This window comes from Misgurnus anguillicaudatus, chromosome 2 (genome assembly GCF_027580225.2).
Source record: "Misgurnus anguillicaudatus chromosome 2, ASM2758022v2, whole genome shotgun sequence".
Lineage (NCBI taxonomy): Eukaryota > Metazoa > Chordata > Actinopteri > Cypriniformes > Cobitidae > Misgurnus > Misgurnus anguillicaudatus.
In genome coordinates this window covers 39,493,908-39,514,109 of record NC_073338.2, presented here as the reverse complement: position 1 = coordinate 39,514,109, position 20,202 = coordinate 39,493,908, and the positions used below count along the sequence as shown (strand labels likewise).

The 20,202-nt window shown below is 35.4% G+C and overlaps 1 protein-coding gene across 4 annotated transcripts in view; it reads left to right on the top strand.

Annotated features, from left to right (window-relative positions):
- LOC129442857 (uncharacterized) overlaps positions 1 to 20,002 on the top strand; it is a 183,223-nt gene extending 163,221 nt beyond the window's left edge. For 3 of the 4 annotated variants that reach the window (XM_073855134.1, XM_073855130.1, XM_073855138.1), the window contains 4 exons: positions 11,351 to 11,437; positions 11,528 to 11,678; positions 14,325 to 14,395; positions 16,967 to 20,002. In XM_073855134.1, coding sequence (XP_073711235.1) covers positions 11,351 to 11,437; positions 11,528 to 11,678; positions 14,325 to 14,395; positions 16,967 to 17,102 — 445 coding nt within the window. In that variant the 3' untranslated portion in view covers positions 17,103 to 20,002. Of the gene's footprint in view, positions 1 to 10,847; positions 11,035 to 11,129; positions 11,245 to 11,350; positions 11,438 to 11,527; positions 11,679 to 14,324; positions 14,396 to 16,966 lie in introns of those variants that run through there. The other variant, XM_055203158.2, reaches the window with a different exon arrangement.
- Positions 20,003 to 20,202: the final 200 nt, after the last annotated feature.

Below are 20,202 nucleotides of genomic sequence, written 5' to 3'. Positions count from 1 at the left end.
TCACACTCTTAAGAATGTTATCATTATAAGCTGCCGCTCTTTTAAAGGGGAAATATTTTTTTTATAGCAGGCTTATTTTAATCTAATTCCACCCAGTTACATACTGTTAAAAAAGCAGAAATATTGCAACATATCTGATGGTTCCTTTAAACCATGTAAAGGTCAAGAGAGTGTTAGCCTACACACAGAAATTTGAAAAAAATGAGTTACTGCCAAAATCAGTATTATATCAGGTCAGTAGTTAAAAGTAAATTCTTAATTTTACGCAAAATCCAATATCCGCCGTTTTATTCTGTCATCTTTTCTACCTTTTTTCCCAAAATGCGATAAACGCCACTGCTCCTTTTTAACAGAACGCAATAAATCCATTTCTGATATTACAGCCCACCAGTCACGCAATGTAAACAAACAATGGCGGACGCGCTGAGTACACGGAGTCCTAGTTTTCCTCATCTACTTTGTACTTCGTGATCAACAAACAAAACAAAATAATACTTTAATTGCATCGCTAAACCTGTGATGGTTTTCTGTGATGGGAAAGAAACGTAAGCCATCAACATCTAATAATTTCCCTGAGAGGCACTCGGGAGACGGGTGCTTCTCCCGACAGCATCAAGCTTCTCATGCTAACACATTGACCCCAGAGGATCTTATGAAAAACTTTCCATAATTTTACTCAAAGTCAACGAAAATCGAGCAGGACCAAAAACAATTTACAGCTGATCTCTGTGAAAGACGTTAAGCGACGACGTAACCGCAATGACAGTGATCTTAATATGACAAAGTAAGTGTTTTGATTAATGACATTAATGTTTATATTTTTAATTAGTGTGTACAACTAGTCAACTAAATGAATATAACATGGCAAAGATGAATGCACATTTATATAGGCTATTGATTCAATAGATTTATAGCATTTTGAATAAAAACTTGTCATGGATTTATTGCATTTTGTGGAAAAAATAATCCGTTTTTATAATAAATCTTTGAAAATCAACTTATGGATTTGAATTTTTTATGTTTTTATAACCTAAAGATGCTATGTGAAAGGTTGTAACAGAAAATAGTTGTTTTCATCTTGTCACTTTCTTGGTATAGAAAACACGTTTTTACCAAAATTTGTCAAAATGGATTTATTGCGTTTTGGAACCAAACTCTTCATTTGTTCCCTGCTGAAAAAAGCAACATAGATCAGCATAATTCCCATGCTGGTTTGGTGCTAGTCTTACTGGTGGTCACCAGCATACCACCAAAACATAACATATGCTGGTCTTGCTGGTACAATTAGGCTTGTGCAACTTCATGGGTTGTGGCTAGAAGGGATACAGCTACGGCCCAAATCTCATGAATTCTTTAGTTTAGTTTAAAGCTTTATTAATCCCCGAGGGGTAATTCGTTTAAGCTTACGTACATAGTGCCCCACACAAACACTTACACATATACTAAACATCTAGTAAAAAACACACACACACAAAAAAAAATGCAACAACATCCTAATCCTTCTGGCTAAGTGAGTGCTGTTTTCATCCTAATCCTACCCCCAAACCTAACCCTTAACACAACATTTCATGGGATTTAGGCATATAATCAAGCGTTTGTTGATACAGATAGTGAGCAAAAAAATATTTTAAAAAGATAGTCACCATTAACTTAAAAGCTCATATAAACTTAGATACACATAGACTTATAGCATTAAATTATGTGACTGGAGGTCTTATGCAGTTGTGGTGTGTTTAAATATTTACATAATATTTCTTATGAGACAAATGATCTAACAAGCAAATGCTAAGAAAAGGGAATTTCAGGAGTTGAGCTTAAGATGTAATTTTGTACTTTTGTCTTTAAATGATTTCTATTTACAATTTACATACATTGTAATCCAAAAATTCAAATGAATGTTGTTGCATTAGATAGCAATATAATATAAGCATTTATGATAACACTTTTTCAGTAAGGTTGTATTAGTACACATTAGTGAATGCATAATAAACTACTACAAATAATACAAATATAGTTTTTCAGCATTTATTAATATTTATTAATGTTAATTATTGTCAATACAACTCATGTTAGTTCATGATGCAACTAATGATTACAGTTTCAATTATTTATTTTATAAATGTATTAGGACAGTAAGTGATGAAAATAACATGAAGTAAATATATGCTTTAGAAGTACTGTTCATTGTTAGTTCATGTAACTTGATGCATTAACTAATTGTTAACAAATACAACCTTATTGTAAAGTGTTGCTGCATTTATTTTAGACATTCTGTTTACTGTAGGCTTTTCAGATGCAGAAGTTTCCAAGAATGCTGTAACATTTTCCCACTGACCTCGAAAATGCAAATAGATGAAGCACCACATCCTCTTTTTAATGAGTACCAGTTATTTATTTATTAGATGTTTATACAATTTATACTGCATACTGTTCAGAATTTGGGAACATATTTGGCCCATTGTTAAACTTAAAATATACATTTGAAATAAAACAATATCAAATAATTATATAATTATAATATTATATCTAACAATTATTTTAATGAACAATCCTTACACTTCATACATTTACCTATAAATATCCAAAAACATAACACAAAGATTATTTTTTTAAACCAGTGGTGCTTCGAGAGACGCTGGCGTTCACAAAATTCTCACAAGACACTCGCTTAACGCTTAGCTCTGATTACACGTGAGATTAAAGGTGCACTGTGTAATTTTTAGAAGGATCTCTTGACAGAAATACAAAATAATATACAAAACTATATTAACACGGGTGTATAAAGACCTTTCATAATGAATAATGATTATGTGTTTATTACCTTAAAATGAGACCTTATTATCTACATACACTGAGGGTACCCTTACATGGAAGTCGCCATTTTGTGCCGCCATTTTTCTACAGAAGCCCTTAACGGACAATTGTTTTTACTAAATTTCTCCGACTATGACATGTTTGTCACATTTTTGTGAGATGAGGGCACGAATTGTTTATTCAATCAATGCACCTAGTTAGTTATGTTTAATAATAAAATCATGTAGTTTCAACACAAAATTATTAAGTTAATTTCCTTCTTACAAATTTAAGTGGATTATACATGATAAAATGAAGATGAATTTACTCAATGATGTGTTCATTTAGAATTACTCAAATTATTCAAATTATTATGTTATTTTAAATCATATTTTGATAAAAAAAATTGTAACACAGTTTACTAATTTTATTTAGTTAAATCTACCAAGGCCCAGAAACACTTTTTACGGTGTGGTTCTCAGTTAAGCATAGGAATGTTCAGTAAAAGCTCTGGATGTGACACTGTCTAAAATCCAGACTAAAAGTCCCAAAAGCGTATTATTATATTAGAAGCATCAAATAATTCATAACTAGGGGTGTCACGATTCTCCAAATCCTCGATTCGATTACATTTTCGATTCTAAGGACACGATTCGATCCGATTCTCGATTTTTACATATTTTTTATATGGCATATAATTTAGACAAAAATTATATGCCATTATTTATTATTATTATTATTATAATACTTTAACATTAACATGCACATTGCACAACTCGCATGGGGGTTTGTGGGCTTCACTTAACGCGAGAGCTTGTAGAGAGAGGATTGCTTCTTGCACACACAGATCGGGCGGATGACGTGACCATTTTTTTTATTTTTATTAAATTCGGTCGACTGCTTGTTATTAGCTGTGTCCTTCTAAGCATGCGACCTCTCTGCCTTTCATAGTGGCAGCCACAGAAGTTCAAGAAGAGAACTGAAATGAGACGGTTTAGCCTTCTAAGGACCCACAATTTGCGTCACCTGCTGCACACGCCCCCAGTAGCGCCCACCGCGCCTGTCAGCAGAAAACAGCGGAGACATTTCTGACTTATTAAAATAAATATGTAATCAGAAAAATATTAATTTATTTTAGAACATATGACACATTGGTGTAGATTAATCTATTCAACAGCATATCAAATAACCAACCTAGAAATATACGCAACATAAACAGAATAATATTAACACAAAACATAACTTATAATACTAAAACAGTGACAAGAAAAAGTTTTCTAATAAATACACACTTTTATTTAATAAAGCTTTTAATTGTTTGGGATAACCTCGGCTGTTAAGGATCCATACGTTGAGGATGCATTTTAACACAGCTCTTATCAACGCCAGCGAAGGAGGAACGTGGCAAACTCAAAAAATGAGAATTAAAAACAAAGGAAATAGAATGTCAGAAAAGGGTTGCCTGGAATAAGTTTTACAAAGTGGTAAATCAGGATGACACCAGTGCAGGCTATTTAATTTGTGCGTTTAATTTAGGCTATTTATTTATTTGTTTTTGTCCCATGTGCACCGATCGGAGACGGAGTTCACTGCTGATATTCTAGAGCTTTCTAGTCTCGCGGCTGTCATCAGCAGCGTCTTGAATCGCCCAGTCAGCGGATGGCGGGCGGGTGCTGTTTTGAAAACTGTTCAGAAACGGTGCGGATGGATGGTGGACGGATGATGAGTTTTGTTATGCGGTTGCGGATGAAATAATAGTCCATCCGCGCATCTCTAACATGGACTTAATGCACATGGACTTAATGCGCGTGTCTTGGACTCATAGCATCTGAAATAAATCCAGCATCATAAGCAGCTGCGCTTCTCTCTGTCTCACGTGTGCATGCGCTCTCGCATCTGTCCGAAGTCTGAACATAAACTAAAGTAGTAATCCTTATGTATTTGTTCAGTTTTATGCGTTTCATGCAAGCTGAGGCAAACTATCCTTTTGTTTAAAATATAACCTGCTTCATCTTTGCGCCTCCCTCACTATCGCGCACGTGCAGAGAGCTGCGCTCTGTCCAAAGTCAGATCACGTAATCCTGTTTATGATATGCATTTCAAGGAGTTGTAGCAATAACTTACATCCCTCGTGTTTAAAATATGATCGCTTTCTGCTGGACAGATGTTTTTAAAGGCATCTCTGAGAGTTTTTTTTTCCTTGCTTGCCAAGCCGACCAGACGTGAAATGGGGGCGTGGCAGCATCGACGATCCCATTTTTTATTTCGAAGTTCGGAGCTGTGACTTAATTTCGATCGATTTCGATTTAAAATCGAAATCGTGACACCCTTATTCATAACCATAAAAATAATGAAAAAAGTATGTTTAATGTGTGTTTAGTCTTCTTGATATTTTGAAAAATATCAAGGTTTTATTTTCATAGAATGATCACGGATGATGTTATGTAGTAAATCTAAAAAAAAGTAGCTTAAAAATGTAGCTAAATTACAGACTAGGTCACACATATTATAAAATATAGACAAAGATGTATTTCCTAATAGACAATGGAGCACAAATATTTGGCCAAAACATGACACATGAAACTGTAATGTAACATCTCTGATTCCACTTTCCATAAGTCAGACATTTCACAACACCAATCATAAAACGTGTTGTAAATGAAATCCTTCTCTGTCTGGAGGGTACTTTTTCTTTTGTTCTTTAAGATAAAGTTGTATCATCAATTCCTAGAAGAAATCTACAGACTGGGCAAGAATTTCTCTCGAAAAATGTATTGGAACTTATCATGAAAATATGTAAATCTGGTGTTAAAGTTCCTCTTTTAATGATATAAAAAGAGGTCAGGGAGCATAAGGTGTCAGTAAGTGAGCATCTCTAACTCTGCATTGACAAACAGACACCAAGACATCTGCAGCTCAACAACATGCAGTTCAACCAGATGATGATGATGATGAAGTTTTCTGTCATTGCTGTTATCATGTCAGTGATGATCATGGCCACAAGTGAGTTTTACTGATTTTTTTTAAGATAAAATGCTTGTTGTTTTGTATCTTAATTAGTGTGGAATCTCACTCACTTCTTCATTCATCAACAAATGGACAATTCAAGTCTGGTGAACATTGCTGCACAACTGTCTCCACCAAAAAAATCACATCACCTATAACAGGATTCAGACTTCAACAGCCAAGGCCTCCTTGTGTGAAAGCAGTTGTGTAAGTACTCTGTTTGGACAACAATATCTATTTACTCTTTCCAATATCATTGTTTTTTTTCAACATCATGCTGATCCTAAAATCTTCTACTTGTTTTGGCACACAGTTTCTACACAGCTGAGGGTGCGTTGTGCAGACACTGGAAGCAGAACTGGGTGAAGCAGAAGGTCCAGGAGCTCAGAAAACTTCAACTTCAGTAAAATGTAACCTATTGTACAATGATGCCACAGTTTAGTCGTACAAAAGAAAATTTTTATCTAAAATGCTTTTTCTTATTTTTTCTCAGGCAGGTCATGAAGATCAACATCTGTCTCTAAACCTTTGATGAAAACTTCCTCTTAAATACAAAGTTAAAGTGTCTTTGATTGTTCCAGAGAAGCATTGCTTTAAAAATAATCATGCCCCATTTTAAAGTAGGTTTAAAAATCCTATGTATGCTTAACTGTATTTTATTCAATGTGATTGTAGTTTATTTTGTATTAAATATCTTAGAACCTAATTTATTTATTCATCAACATTTACTTAAATGTATCTCCAATAATTGGATGACTGAAGAAAGCCATTTCATATATGTAAATGAACTGCTCAGCCATCTGTTCTGTATCTGTTTTATATATCTGTATAATATTATGTGAGAATTTAGATGTTTTTGTGAAGAACCTGTAAAAATTTTGTTCAAATAAATAAAATGATAAATGGAAATAAAGTTTTGCTTGTCTTTACTTCGACATTCACTGGACCTAATATGCATTAAATGTGAATATGATGTCACTCTGCTTCATGTAGTTTGTTAATGTGTTATAATGTTATGATTGATTTGTGCACTACAGAATCAGATCTAGAATTATCTTCAGCTACAACAGGATAATAAACATCCTCCAGATATCATCAGCACCACTGCCCCATTGTCACCATTTAGCTAAGCTTCTAACTGATGCAGACAGGAGGAGCGACAGATGCCCTATTAGCGCATCTCTTCTAGGGCTACATTGACTAAGTGTTTCTTTACCACAACTGCTCTACTTTTTGGGTCTCTCGCAATATTTTCTGACCGCTCACTCCCGCCCGCAGCAAAGGTGAAACCGCCTGCTCCGGCGAGATTTGCGCTGGGTCCCGCGGGAGTCCCAACCCAATGCAGCCCCCTAGTTTAAAGTATCAAATCTCCAAATCTCGCTCCAAATAATGAGTCTAATATGATGTTCATAAACACAGAGATATACTTTGTGTATAATAGATTTATGTAAAGCCTTTGATCACAATAACATTTATAAACAATCACAGGTTAAAAATACCAATTGTAGCTGAGGACAGTCATATTACTTATAATTTGAAAACGCATAATTGTAGCTTTCGTGAATCATATTATTTATTTAATTAGTGAGGAAGAACGTGCCTGATTATTTTAGGCATTGCTTTGAAAAATATTGTTTATTTTTTATATTCTGCAAAAAGGTAACTAACCTTAAAGATTATCTTTTGCATGTACATTTCTAAATGAGATTTTAAGTTAGACTTTGTTTTTGCAATTTGTTTTTAGTTTAGGTGTACAGGTAAGAATAATGTTAAAGCTTGAAGTGAACAGCATGAAAAATGTATCAATTGTCATCAATAATAAACAATGCATGATTAAGGTTTAGTCAAGTGTATATAAAAGATGTATGTTTTAAATTGAGGAAACTCCCCAGCTTTGTTTACCATTGTAAAATACAATATTTGTGATTGATTTATAATCAAACTTTCATTTCTGTTAAAAACAATCCGCTCGCTGACAGAAGTTTTGTTCCTTGTTCCTTAAGCACACAATTGCACCATTAAATATCCAGAGTAAGCAAAATATGTTTCTCCACCAAGCGTCATGCAGAAGTGTTCCTGTTTTGATCAAATTAACAGGCTCTGTGAGAGCACAAGTGAGAATCTCTAACTTTGCATTCACAACAGACCCCAATACATCTGCAGCTCAACAACATGAAGTTTAACCAGAAGATGATGATGAACTTCAGTGTTATTGCTGTTATCGTGTCAGTGATGATCATGGGCACAAGTAAGTTTTACTGATTTTTTTTTAAGATAACATGCTTATTTTGTATCTTATAGTGTGGAATTTCAGTATGTAATATCACTCACTCCTCTGTTCATAACCAGATCAACACACAATCAAGTTTGATGTATCTGCTGTATGCTGCACATCCGTCTCCACCACAGAAATCACATCACCTATAACAGGATTCAGACTTCAAAAGAGAAATCCTCCTTGTGTGAATGCAGTCATGTAAGTACTCTATTTAGAAAACAATATCTATTTTCTCTTTCCTCTATCATCACTATTTTCAACAACAAGCTAATCCTAAAATTTTCTTCTTGTTTTTGTGCACAGTTTCTACCCAGATGAGGGTGCGATTTGCAGCCACTGGAAGGAGAGCTGGGTGAAGCGGAAGGTCCAGGAGCTTAAAAGACTTCAACTTCAGGAGTAAGCCACTGATGAAATGTAGCCTACAATGATGCCACAGATTAGTTGTACAAAAATAAAATATTTCTGATATAATAATGCTGCTTCTCATTTTTTCAGGGTATAAAGACCACCAGCACTGATTAAGACTAACAGCACTGTCTCTACACCTCTGATGAAAATTTCCTCCAAAGTATAAAGCTAAAGTATCTTTGATTGTTCCAGATGGCCCATTTTGAAGTATTTTTTAAAAGTGTTATCCATTATTTTATTTAATGTAATGGAGTCTATTATTGTATAAAACTTGTCAAAACGTAATTCATCAATATTTATATGGTTTTACAAAAAAATTAATGAATTTCTAACAGTTGAATGACTAAAGTAAGCTATTTCAGATATAAACCTATATATCTGTAATATAAATCTGTTGTGTATCTGTTTCTAATTTTATCTGTATTAGTAATGCATTACTGAACCTGTAAAAATTGTGTTCAAATAAATAAAATGATGGAAATAAAGTTGTGCTTGTCTTTACTTTGACATTCACTGGACCTAATCTGATTAATGTAAATATGATCTGATTTCACTCTGTTTCATTTGATAATGTGTTATAATGTTGAGTTGAATTTATTTGATGTATGCACTGCAGAATCAGATCTCGAATTATCTTCAGCTACAAAAGGATAATAAAATAGATATCATAAGCACCTATTGTTGCCCATCATGCAGGTTTCTGATTTAAGCAGAAATATGACAGATAAGGGACCACAGATGAACTAACAACACAACCCTCTTAGGCCTGATACTATTCATTGTGCCTGTTTTCACATAACCTTCAGGTTTTATCTTTCTGTGTATTTTAGTAGCTCTTCTCTTTGAATTGGGCTTTCGCTTTTGTGAGTGATGTTTTTTGAATGACTTGCAATTTAAGTATGAAATCTCTACATCTCACTCGAAATATTCAGTCAAATATTATGTTCATAAACTCAGAGATATACTTTTTGTTAGTGTTGTAGTTCTCGAGACTGGTCTCAGACTTTTTAAAAGTCTTGGTCTCGTCTTGGAATCGACCACATTTTTACTCGGTCTCGTCTCGGTCTCGGACAAAGAGGACTCTGAATTTTATTTCAAGACCACAACTGATGGCACATCACGAATTTATTTTTATCATTAATTTTATGCAGTTTATTCAGGTTTGGCATATAATGTTGGCATTGTTTAAGCATTGTTTAAGTTTCTCCCAATGACAATATTTCTAATTTTATTACTAAAAACACATGCATTGTGTTAAGTGGATGGCAAGCCATGGAAAGACAGTTTAGTATAAATGGTTAAGTTAATTTTGCTCTTTAGTGTTTGTTCACTTTTATTTGCTTATAGACAAAGATTAATTCATATCTGCAATGCCTTTGATTATTTTGTCAACTTCTCTGATGGCATACACACACACACACACACACACACACACACACACACACACACACACATGAACATACACACAGACAAGAAGTGTCTAATCATATGCATATTCCACATTTTATCATAAGTGTTTTAATGCAGTGACTTGCACTGGTCTTAGTCTTGACTTGGTCTCGGCCTGTCGTGGTCTTGACTTGGTCTCGACCCTTAAAAGTCTTGGTCTTGTCTCGGTCTCGGCCTGTCTTGGTCTTGGTCATGATTTGGTTTCGGTTTAGGTGGTCTTGACTACAACGCTACTTTCTGTATAATAGAAGCACTTTCATTGTTTTGTTTTATGTAAAGCCTTTGATCATAATAACATTTATAAACAATCACAGTTTTTAAGAGACCTATTGTAGCTGAGTTCAGTCATCAGTAATGCCTCAAAATTGATTAATTTTTATTTGGAAAATATATATATATATATATATTATTTATGTAATATTTAACAAATTAAGTAAAATATAGTTGTTGTTTTGTAACTAACCTTAAAGATTATCTTTGCATAATAGTTTGATTTTAAGTAAGACAAATTTGAAAAGGGGATTTTAAGTCAGACTTTGTTTTTAACAACTAATCATTTGCAGAAAAAGGCTTTTGTTTACATCATATATGTGTGTGTACTGTGTATAATAATTATACATATATATATATATATATATATATATATATATATATAGACCAAGGTTAAGGTTTAATTTTAAATTATTTTAAATAGTTTTTTTTTTTTAAAGATTACTGTGGTCACAACTGATCGTATGAAAGCACTCATTAATTGTAAAGCACAATATCTGTGATTGATCTATGATCAAACTTTATTTTCTGTTAAAAGCAAACAACTCGCTGACAGAAGTTTTGTTCCTTGTTTCTTAAGCACACAATTGCACCATTAAATTTCCGGGAAAATCACGAAGCAAAGATGTTTTTGGACTAAGTGTCATGCAGAAGTGTTCCTGTTTTGATCAAATAAACAAGGTCTGCGAGAGCACAAGTGAGCATTTCTAACTTTGCATTGCAACAGACCCTAAGATATCTGCAGCTCCATAACATGAAGTTTAACCAGAAGATGATGATGAACTTTGCTGTCATTGCTGTTATTGTGTCAGTGATGATCATGGGGACAAGTGAGTTTTACTGATTTTGTTTTACAGCAAAATGCATGTGTTTGGTATTTGATTTTTAGTAAGGAATCTAATCTAAATTCTTTATTCATTACTAGATGGACGAATCGGCATAAATAGATGCTGCACATCCGTCTCCACCAAAGAAATCACATCACCTATAACAGGATTCAGACTTCAAAGGCGAAATCCTCCTTGTGTGAGAGCAGTCATGTAAGTAGTCTGTTTGGATAACAATATCTATTTTCTCTTTCCTCTATCATCGCTATTGTTTAGCTACATGCTGATCCTAAAATCTAAAACTTGTTTTGGCACACAGTTTCTACACAGCTGAGGGTATGTGGTGCAGCCACTGGAAGGAGAGCTGGGTGAAGCAGAAAGTCCAGGAGCTCAAAAAACTTCAGCGGTAAGTCTCTGATGAAATGTAGCCTACAGTGATGCCACAGTTAAAATATTTCTGATATAATAATGCTGAATTGTTCTCATTTTTTCTCAGACAGATGATCACCAGCACTGTCTCTACATCTCTGATGAAGATCACCAGCACTGTCTCTACACCTCTGATGAAGATCACCAGCACTGTCTCTAAACCTCTGATGAAGATCACCAGCACTGCCTCTACACCTATGATGAAAACTTCCTCTAAAGTATAAAGCTAAAGTGTCTTTGATTGTTCCAGATAGGCAGCGCTTTAAAGTGATAACATGGCCCATTTTAAAGTTTTTAAAATGCTATGCATTATTTTATTTAATGTGATGTAGTTCATCTCAATGAGTAGGGCTGTTTGATTCTTTCGAATCGATTCCTCACTGTTATTTTCTATTCTTCTTCTTTTTATTACAACACCATGTCTAACATCTTTTCACATATGATGTTACTGTGCCACACAGCGAGAGACTCTCTAAACTGGGCGTGACAAAGCGACCGTTGCAAATCCATTTGTAATTTCTATTAGACGTATTGGGCGTGCTACTTGGTCATAAATAAAACAAGGCATTTACTTCTGGAATTTGTCACGTCGTGCTTCCTGCGTCAGGTGTAGTAGACACCATAGATATACATAATAAAGGCTAGATGTCTTACGGCAGAGTCTCTAACGTCATCACCGGTGGCCATCTTGTCACAATCAAGCTTTCCGGTGCGCTGTGGTACCTGATGTAAGGTGAATGATCTGCATGAATACAAATCTTTTCTCGCTGAAATCTTGAGGGATTTACAAATGGTTTGGTTTCTAACAAACATGTTTCATGAACATTATTCATAAGTATGCAGTGTCATAAGGTCATCTCTGACATTTATAACAAACCAAACAGTTTGAAAATGTATCAAGTTATGGATATTTAAAAGTATATGCACAAGTAGGCTAAATCACAATGTTACAAGCAGTGTTGGGGGTAACGCATTACAAGTAACATGCATTATGTAATAATATTACTTTTCTGAAGTAACAAGTATAGTAGCACATTACTTTACAAATGTACACATTAATATTTGAGTTACTTTTTAAAAAAACGTAATGCAAGTTGCTTTTCAGTTTAATTAATTTAATTTAAAAATAAAAGAATGTACTGAATTAAACTGAACATATTAACGTAGATTTACGCACTCTGTGCGCCTGAGCGGGAACAGTTTGAGTCAGAAACGGAGATGGCAGGCAGAGCTTGACATTTTTGCGATCATAAAAAACACCCGCAAGGCCTGAAAGAGATCAAGCCTCAGCCTAGTAAGAAAAAGAAATGCAAAAGTAACTAAAAAGTAACATAAGCATTACTTTTTCATGAAAAGTAACTAAGTAACGTAACTTAATATTAGAATTCTTTAGTTTGAAAAGTAACTTTTAAAGATGGCCGTCAGGTGCGGACGTCGCCCTCCACTGGCCAGCAGCGCAGACGAGACATCTAGACTTTATAATGTATATCTATGGAAGACAGAGTTAAGACTAGGGCTGCAACCAAATACCCACACTTGCGGTGTTGGACACTCAAGAGTGCATGCACGTGACAGGAAGTAAGTGCGCAAGACTGTCCCATGTCTTAAAACTGGCAAAGTGCAGTGCTCTTAACCAACACGATGGCCCTGTCCCAAATGGCACTCTTCATGTGGACTTTTGGTTTAATGGCCTTAAAGGAATGTTCCATTTTCTTTTTTTTTGAAAAATCCAGATAATTTACTCACCACCATGTCATCCAAAATGTTGATGTCTTTTTTTGTTCAGTCGAGAAGAAATTATGTTTTTTGAGGAAAACATTGCAGGATTTTTCTCATTTTAATGGACTTTAATAGAGCCCAACATTTAATACATAACTCAACACTTAACAGTTTTTTCAACGGAGTTTCAAATGACTATAAACAATCCCAAACGAGGCATAAGGGTCTGATCTAGTGAAACGATTGTCCTTTTTGACAAGAAAAATAAAAAATATCCACTTTTAAACCACAACTTCTGATGCGCCAGCGTGACCCCACGCAATACGTCATGGCGTCAAGAGGTCACAGAGGACGAACGCGAAACTCCGCCCCAGTGTTTACAAATGTGTTGAAAGAGGACCGTTCCGACGTTGTTGTATGTCAACTGATACTAATTAATTAAAAAGTCTTTGTTTCAGTTTATTGTTTACAATGGTCCGCAAATGTGCGTTTTATATATGTAACACGTGACCTCCCTACGTCACTATGCATTTACGTTAGGTTGCGCTGGACCGGACCTAGACGAAAAGTTGTGGTTTAGGGGAGTATATTTTTTGTTTTTCTTGTCGGGAATGAAAGTGGTTTCGCTAGGTGGGACTCTTGTGCCTCATTTGGGATCGTTTATAGTCCTTTGAAACTCCGTTGAAAAAAACTGTTAAGTGTTAAGTATTGGATGTTGGGCTCTGTTGGGGTCCATTAAGATGAGAGGAGTCCTGCAGTGTTTTCCTCAAAAAACGTGGTTTCTTCTCGACTGAACAGGGAGGGACATCGACATTTTGGATGGCATGGTGGTGAGTAAATTATCTGGATTTTTCTTTTAAGAAAATGGAATATTCCTTTAAATTGCGCGTACTTGCTTAGTCTAAGAGTCCGTAAGGTGTCCCATCTGTAATTTTTACGCTCCGAAGTGTGCTCATCAGCGCCCCCTTTGCACCCTTGATACGGTCTTCAGTGAAGCCTGTACTGCTGCAGGCTTCACGCACTTTACCAGCCCAGATGTCCTTGTGAAAGAGCTATCAGACCAATCAATGGATATTACGTATTTTTGGAGTAAATGTGTTGCACATTTCATTGTGTATATTATGTGAGAATTTTGGATTTTGCAGAGCCTGGATATTGCTGCATTCTGCAGACAATGTAAAAGTTTCGTGTTGGAGAACTGTTATGACTACACAAGGTGAGGAAGATAATTAAATAAATAATAAATTGTATAGATTATATTGTGTATATAGTGTATGTGTTTGTAAATATATATGTGACCCGTCACAGAAACCAGTGACACAAGTCGGCAGCACAAGTTTCAAGATAACGAGAAACAAAGTTTTTTTTTCAAAATTTTTTATTTGTATTTTATTGCAGAATCTGTTAGTTGAGATCACGAAAAGCCTCTCCATGTTTGAGATAGCAGTTTTTGTATATTTAAAAGCGTACACTTGTTTTTCCGGAGATTCTAGCGCGCAACTGGGGGGGGGGGGGGACGTCATTGTCTGTGTATATTTACATACTGTATAAGCGGCTTGTTTTCGCCCCCGCCCCCAAAGGGAACAGCGTGACAACTAAATAAGGATAGTTCGCCCAAAAATGAAAATAATGTCATTAAGGACAAAAATGGTCATTGGATGATTCACACGTGAAACATAATGGATTCGACTTGTGATCCTCACAAAGGTAAAAAGTCATTTTTATTTTTGCATGTTGTCATTCGGACTTCTGTCACAAAATACTACATATGATGCTAGAACATTTCTGTATCTCAAACGGCTTTACATGGGGGTATGGCTTAGCTAAATGAGATGTAAATGAGCCCAATTGTCTCTCCAGGCATGGAATAGTGTTAACTTTTCAAATATTCAAATGGCCACAACTTCTTTAAAGGTGCAATGTGTAATTTTTACAAGGATCTCTTGACAGAAATGCAAAATAATATACAAAACTATATTATCAGTGCTGCATAAAGACCTTTTTATAATGATTCGTTATGCTTTTACCTTAGAATGAGACGTTTTATCTACATAAATAGAGGGTCCCCTTATGTGGTAGTCGCCATTTTGTGACGCCATGTTTCTACAGAAGCCCTTAATGGACAAACTTTTTTACTAAGTTGTCTCCAACGATGACATGTTTTTCCGGTCTAAGCTACCGTAGCTTCTCTATGCGTTTCGAAAGCAAGGGGTGAGCACTGGACTGAGCCGTTGGTTGCAATTGGCAACCTCACCACTAGATGCTGCTAAAATTTACATACTGCACCTTTAAATCTTATCAGATTTCCATGTGTTACACATCGTTGGAAAGCTTAGAAACTGCACTTTTTGAGTTATACTGTGAATATCTCAAAATGTCACAGATCCGACTTGTGTCCATACTTTCTTTGATTGGTCACATATGTGAGTAGTTGCAGTGATGGCTGGTTCAAAAAAAAGGGGGGCATACAAACTTGAAATTAAACTTTTACTGTAGTAATGCAGGTCTGTAAATAGCCGTTTATCAGGTGATGAATATCATTACTGCTTAGCTAAAATGCTGAAATGTTATTGTTGAAGTCAACTAAATCATGAAATAAATTTACTATGAAATGTGTAAATCTGAATATAATGTGGGTTTATTATCAGTAATGAACTAATCATGGTAATCACACACAAACACAACAGAGTTTGCGTTAGACTATTTCATTTGAAAATCCTGACAGAGTCAATTATTCGTCATTTCATTCTAATTTTTTAATGATAATAATTGTTTTCGTTCACCTGTTCCTTTCTAATCATGAACTTACAAGACGAGCATTCAAGTTCAAATATGTTTATTGTGTTTAACATCACATGAAGCAGATTAATAAATCATTTTATTCTCGCAGTGACAGACAGCTGAGGCGGTAAAACACCCGATAAAACACGCAAACTTTATGTTGAATTTACCTCAGATAGACAACGCAGTTTTACTTTTATTCTGGAGGTAGCGTGCTCTTAGGCTTCGGTTAAAGTGATCTGACAAACACTCGCACGCAAACACACACACACACACACACACACACACACACACACACACACACACACACACACACACACACACACACACACACACACACACACACACACACAGTAAAGTTGCCTAATCACAAATGTTGCAACACAGTTGACCAAGCCACAGAAAATACCAGATTATTTTAGCATCATATCCAGGCATAGGCAGCTTAAATGCAGCACTAAATTTCACCCAGTATATCACGCAGACTTATAAACAGCAAACAAGGAAATAATAAAAGGCATTTGACTTACATATAGCATCCAGCTAACGTTAGCCAACTCCGTTTGCCATAAGTCATGGAAAAGCATGTAAACTCGACCACGATCACTATTAGCTGCTCAATCTGATCCAAGCTCCTTAATCCTTTATTTAACTAGCAGTTACATAGCAATCTGCAACACGGTTATGAGACTCTGAGAACGATCCAATCACATGAGGTCAAAGACATAAACAACTAAAGTGGGAGGGTTTGGGGCACACAGTCCTGCGCCCCAGGGCAGATCCGAAACCAATTAGCCAATTAGAGCTCAGCCTCAGATCACATGATTTTACCATTTTTACTGACTTACATGAACTCCATTGCACATATCTTCCCATTTCTTCAAAACATTTTAATATACAAGTAAACCAAGAATTTAATGTATGGATTATTTTAATATTCAAGCTGTATACATTTGATTAAAGTATTACAAAAATGTTAAGACATAATTGCTCTTTAATGTTGCAGGACAATGAAGAAGACGTTTAATCCAGATCTTCCCATGGCATGCTATATCCTCTTTCAATTGGATAAATGCATTGAATCTTCAGCATCCCGTTTTTATAAAGAAAATGTTTTGATGTGTTTCATTAGCTTTCCTTGAGACTGGATTCTTCAAAGTTTATAAACATATCACATCTGATTTTCTGTCTGTTAATGAAACAAAAGATCTCATGTTAACTGCAACACAGTCTCACTCCCTTCTCGTCAAATGAATGACTCATGGTCAAGGGATTTGGCGTCACCTTTGCAGTCTTCAGAAGACCTTATGATGCAGGTTCCGGTTGCGATGCGCTGTCCCAAGACGTCAAATTTCAACGCTGTTGAGTTCTAATAGAAGTATATCGGACTACCCGACACGTTGAAACATAACGCCAAGGGTATACCCAGGGCGTTAAAAGGTGATGCCAAATCCCTTGACCATGCGTCATATATTTGACGAGTAGGTTTGTTGGTTAGCTGCAATAACTTTTGGATAATCTATAGTAACTCCATTATACACCTTAAACTTAACACTTTTGGCAAATAAGTAATTGAGCCTATTTAGGATAAATTTGTTTTATCTTTGTTACAAAGTTATAGTTAGAAAGATTTTCTCTTCTTGTTTTCTTATTTAGTTAACTTTAATGACAGAGACGTCAACAGGTAGGCCTATAAGACCAAATGCAATAAAATGTTTAAGATAATCAACTGTTTACTATGATACTCACTAAGACATCTATTTTGAGACATGTTACTGTGTATTTGTCCAGAAACCTAAAAGACATGAACATGAACTCATTTATCTCTGTGCACGCGCGATATTGTTGGGTAGGAAGCGCTGTGCACACAATGCGTTTTCAAGTTCAAGGCAGCAGTCCAGTCCAACACAATCTCTTCAACACAGTGAAAAAATCACTTCAAGACTAAAAAGGTGCAAAGAGAAAAAGAAAGCCCAATTTATAAGCATAGACATTATTCAGTCCACGGAAAGACAGATATTATGCATGAAATGAAATCAGCCTACAATGAAATCATTATGTAAAATTTGCAACATTAAATTTGTACACACCAGTCACCACTCTAGCTCCGCCACCTTATTGGAATATATCATTATAGTGCATAGATGGGCTGAAAGTCACAGAGGGAAAGAGCCGAAGTCTGCTCTTTTGCCGTTTTCAAATGAAATTTAATGAAGACTGAAGCGATCGCAAATCCTTATAACGTTTATGGAGCTAATATGTCAAATTTTGGCCTAACAACACCCCTGGGCAAAATGCATGTATTTGGTATTTGACTTTTACACTGAAAAAAATGATTCATTCAATTTACTAAATTTTTTGGGGTGGGTGGTTGCAATCAATTTGTTTGGGCTACATTGAACAAAATGATTAGTAACGTAAAATAAAATAAAACACTTTTGTTTACATGTGGCTTAAATAAGTTGATTGCAACCACTTACCTTAAGGAAAAAAAAATTTGAATGAATCATTTTTTTCAGTGTAGTAAGGAATCTAATTTCAATACTACAAAATGCTCAGCACCGCAGGATGTCTATTGCGTTTTTGCATTGACTTAACATGTAAATCCCTCACGCTTAATGCTTCATTCCTGTCTGGTGTAAACGCACCATTAGGCAATGTCAGAATATTTCTGCCTTCATTACGTCACTGAATAATGAAATGTGTCCATAAGAACGTGTTGTCATTTAAAGTAAGTAAATAAAAACAGTGGACAGAAGACATTAGTGCTTTAAGTGGCCCAAAAGAGGTGCCGGTTTTTTTATTTGTTGCTGTCTCGACGACTCCTATATTAAAGGGGTTAATATAGAGTAAAATACATTATATACACATAAAATGTGCAAAAGGATTTTGAAAAAATACCCTTAGAAAGAGCTACTGTAGAAAAAGCTATTGAACATAAATAAAATGTGTAAAAGGTATGCAAGTAAAATGTTCAACATGGTTAAATGCTAAAACTAGTTGTTCAGATAGAAAAAGCTTGAAAAAAAACTTTAAAATGACACCAAGACCATGATCTATGGGTTCAAGAATAACAAAATATTGCCCATTTGAAACTAGAAAGTCATTACTTCATTTTGTCCCATTGTTTTCCATTTTGCGGGTGGTAAAACTCCCGTGTGCGTCGTTCAAATTCATTGAAATCTCGTTCACTTGTAGTTTAACAATTAAACTAAATGTCTATTACAATTTCAGTAATGTTTTTACTCTGCACATCACCTGAGGAAATCCGAAGTTGCGTTGAGGAAAACAAAACTGACAGCCGCGACAGCGGAAATTGTCACGTACCTACAAAACGGTATTGGAAAAAACTTGCGTCTAACCTGTAGCTGCAGCCATATCATTCTGGCTTGGTGGGATGTCAGCCAGCGAGTCCTCTAATTCTGAACTTGTTCTTTTACTACTCATAGTCTAAAACCAGGTGGGCATTTTAAGTGTTGTTGTATTTTCATTTTAACCGAGCAGCTATGGTTGCGTGATTTGTTGACACTGACAGCAGCAAAAGCGACGCATGCTACAACTCAATGGTGTATGGGTAATGTAGTCTCTGCTCTTGGTGGGATGAATTAGGAAGCATGCATTGTGAAGGGCGCTCTGAAAAGCGGCAGCACAGCCAAAGGATAAAAATAAACCTCTGATTTAAACAGATGTGCGTTCTGCAACGCTAAAAGCGTGTTCAGGGCGCACAGAGAGGTGGTGGTACTCTCAAGAGCTATATTTGGAAGTGATGGTACTGAGTACCGGCGCGCCACGGCCCACTTAAAGCACTGGATATCATTTGTGCTCTCCATTGGGCTATGTGTGAATAATAAGCACGGTCATTAGCAAATAATCAGAAAATAAAAACTGCATACCGAAGTGAAGAGGTTATCTTGGTGTACATGTAAACGTAGTCATTGTTATAAAATGTATGATTGCATGCAAGAAATTCAAGTATCTTTAATGTAACTAATGCATTAATCATCAAATGATTTTATGACTAATAAAACTATTATACTATGAAGTGCTCACAAACTGTCTTTTCCTATAATGTCTATGTGAGGGCTTTAGATTATGCACAAATGTGTACTGAGAAATGTGCTTGATTAAAGCGGTAAATGGGTTTGAAGTGCTTGACACTTTTTTAGCTAGATCCACCTGGCTTCTTATCAGTAAGAGTTGTCTAGTTTTTGACCCTCATTGCATCCTCATGTTCATCCTTAG